General features: G+C 38.2%; 1 protein-coding gene across 1 annotated transcript in view; it reads left to right on the top strand.

Annotated features, from left to right (window-relative positions):
* The window catches only part of LOC138005189 (PAN2-PAN3 deadenylation complex catalytic subunit PAN2-like), a 16,589-nt gene that overhangs the window by 13,048 nt on the left and 1,041 nt on the right, over positions 1-2,500 (top strand). The window contains exon 7 of the mRNA XM_068851453.1: positions 2,364-2,433. Within this exon, the coding sequence (XP_068707554.1) occupies positions 2,364-2,433 (70 nt within the window). The remainder of the gene's footprint in view (positions 1-2,363; positions 2,434-2,500) is intronic.

Here is a 2,500-nt window from a genome sequence, read left to right as displayed (position 1 = left end):
CCTTTTCAATTCGCTCACTGAGGTTATGCTTAATGCTTGTTTTCTTTTAAAACTCGTTCGGTTCAAGAAAAAATTATTGCCAAACTGGTGAATTGCAAAGTAAATTTCACTGGAAAAACCGATGTCGCACTCATCGCTTCGTGATTCATGCGATATTGGTTTTTAGCGTAAAATTTACCGTGGAAGTCATTAGTTACGCAATGAATTTTTCTACAGAAGAAAGCGAAGAAAATGATTTAGTTATTAAAGCAGTAACCGGAAACATTTTCACAAACCGTACAGGCAGTAAGAATAAATGACCAGGGAGCTCAGCTTTTAGGCTTTCCTAAATCCATATATTAACACTGTTCTGTTGAATTCCCCTTTTGGTTTTGAAAAAAGCCACATAAGACTAAACGTGAAATCGAGATCTGAGATCTCTTAAGCGGATGATACACTGTTCAACATCTTGCAACATTTGTTGCTCAACAAAATTAATGTTGAACAATGTTGCACAAATGTGTTGAACGGAATAGAGCTGGTCTCTATTTTCGTTCAACATCGTTCAACGACATTCAACGTGTTGAATGGCATATTTCAACATTCAACATGACACGACACACTGTTCAACATTTGTTGAACAAGAGCTGCATCATTTGTTGATCAACAAATAATGTTGAACCGTGTATCATCGGCTTTATACAAAATTGTGGTCCTGAACAAGTGATCATCAAAGAACTATAGCATTAATTAACCCATTGACTTTTATTGGGATTGTCTGACATCAGACGATTTTACTAGCCAGTCGGGAGCAGTTCAGGAGGTGATGGGTTAACAACCAAACCTCTACATCCACTCACCATTATTGAGCATTTCGCCTAATTTAGTTTGGGACAGAGTAATGCCAAGAATGTGCTTCTCTTATTTGGAAGCTGGAAGCTTTTGCAACAAAGGCCATCAACCACATTGAGGTCACAAAGTAATAGGTTTAGTGAGCAGACAGATAGACAGCTCTTTGTTAAATAGCAGTAAAAAATTTGTGAAGAAGGTGATGAAAACAGTGCTGTGTTACAGCCTGTTGAATGACAATTTTGCTACTTGTTGAATGGCCGTAAACACATTCAACTTTTGTCGAAGAAGAATAAAAAATTCTTTCCAAATTTGGAAATGGCAGATGGCGAATAGTTGTTGTGCTTTGAGCCTTGTGGGTCTTGGTTACGTTCAAATAAAGATGATTCTTCACCATCACATGCTGCGGCCGCTATATTGAACCTTTCAAATCATATGAATGCGAGATTGAAAAACAATTGGTTAGCACCATTCAACAAGCGGCAACTTTTCGAACAGAATAGAAGTAATCTCTATTTTGGTCAACAACGTTCAATGTGAAGGGGTTTCAATAACTTCTGAAATAGCCGTCCATGATAGCCCATTGAAGGCGGCAGTTTGACAAGTTTATGATAGCATTTTAGTGAAAATCAAGGCAAACTAGCCGCCGGTGTGAGGCAAAGCAGGCGGCGGTATACCGCCGGTAACCGGCTTCTATTGAAACCCCTGACGTGTTGAACGGTCTATTTCAACATTTAACACGGCATGACACACTGTTCAACATTATTTTGTTGAACAGGAGCTGCAGCATTTGTTGATCAACAAAAATGGAACTGTGTGTCACCGGCTTTAGGTAACTAGCAACTTATACTTGATTAACAAGACTGACTTAAGAACAACAACAATAATTTACTTATTAATACCTTAAAAAGGCAGCTGTTCTTGTAATCTTCATTGTTCGATCTAGCAACTATTAGAAAGATTGCACAAGGTAACCAAAGTACCTAAAAACTACTAATGACCTCTCTGTATTAACTGTAAGTGGATTTTTTGGTTTTATTGCATTTAGGCTGCCAGCAATAGACCACTTTCGGTATATTAAAATTCAGCATGGTAGTGAGGCTTAGAGGACACAAACAAAAGAAATGAATAAACATGTTCATTCAGTTTTCTTTGTTTGTGTCTCTAGGCCTTGTTGCTAAGCTGAATTTTAATACATCGAAAGTGGTCTTTTTCCTTCTACGTCATTCAAACCGCCTGCTTTAGACACAAAAACAAGCCAAAAAGCTGAGGGGAGAATATGGAAAGGTAGTAAAAAATCTGACAGCGGTAAGTTGTCAGCGGACAATCAGAATTTCCTTTTGCTGGTGCAACAGGAAATTCTGAACTTGTCGGCGGATACAGAAAATCCAGCAGTCCCTTCTTCTTGCTCTCTTCTCCCTTCGGCTTTTCAGCTCGCTTGCATGACAAAAGCGGGCAGCTCGACTGAGTTAAAGGGGACTGCTCGCAGTCTATATTGTATTTTTTACACATCCTCATGGTCCTTATGTATTTAGATTGCCATTGATCCACTTATGCTGAAATTTGTTCCTGCTTTTACTTCAAGAGTAGCTTGTTTTTTCACAAGTTAGTAGAGTTGTTTCCTGAATTTTAACATATATAATAGAAATCAAATGAAAAAGAACCAGGTTTT

This window comes from Montipora foliosa, chromosome 6, assembly GCF_036669935.1.
Source record: "Montipora foliosa isolate CH-2021 chromosome 6, ASM3666993v2, whole genome shotgun sequence".
Lineage (NCBI taxonomy): Eukaryota > Metazoa > Cnidaria > Anthozoa > Scleractinia > Acroporidae > Montipora > Montipora foliosa.
The sequence above is the reverse complement of the archived record's forward strand: the minus strand, read 5'-3'. Positions and strand labels throughout refer to the sequence as shown.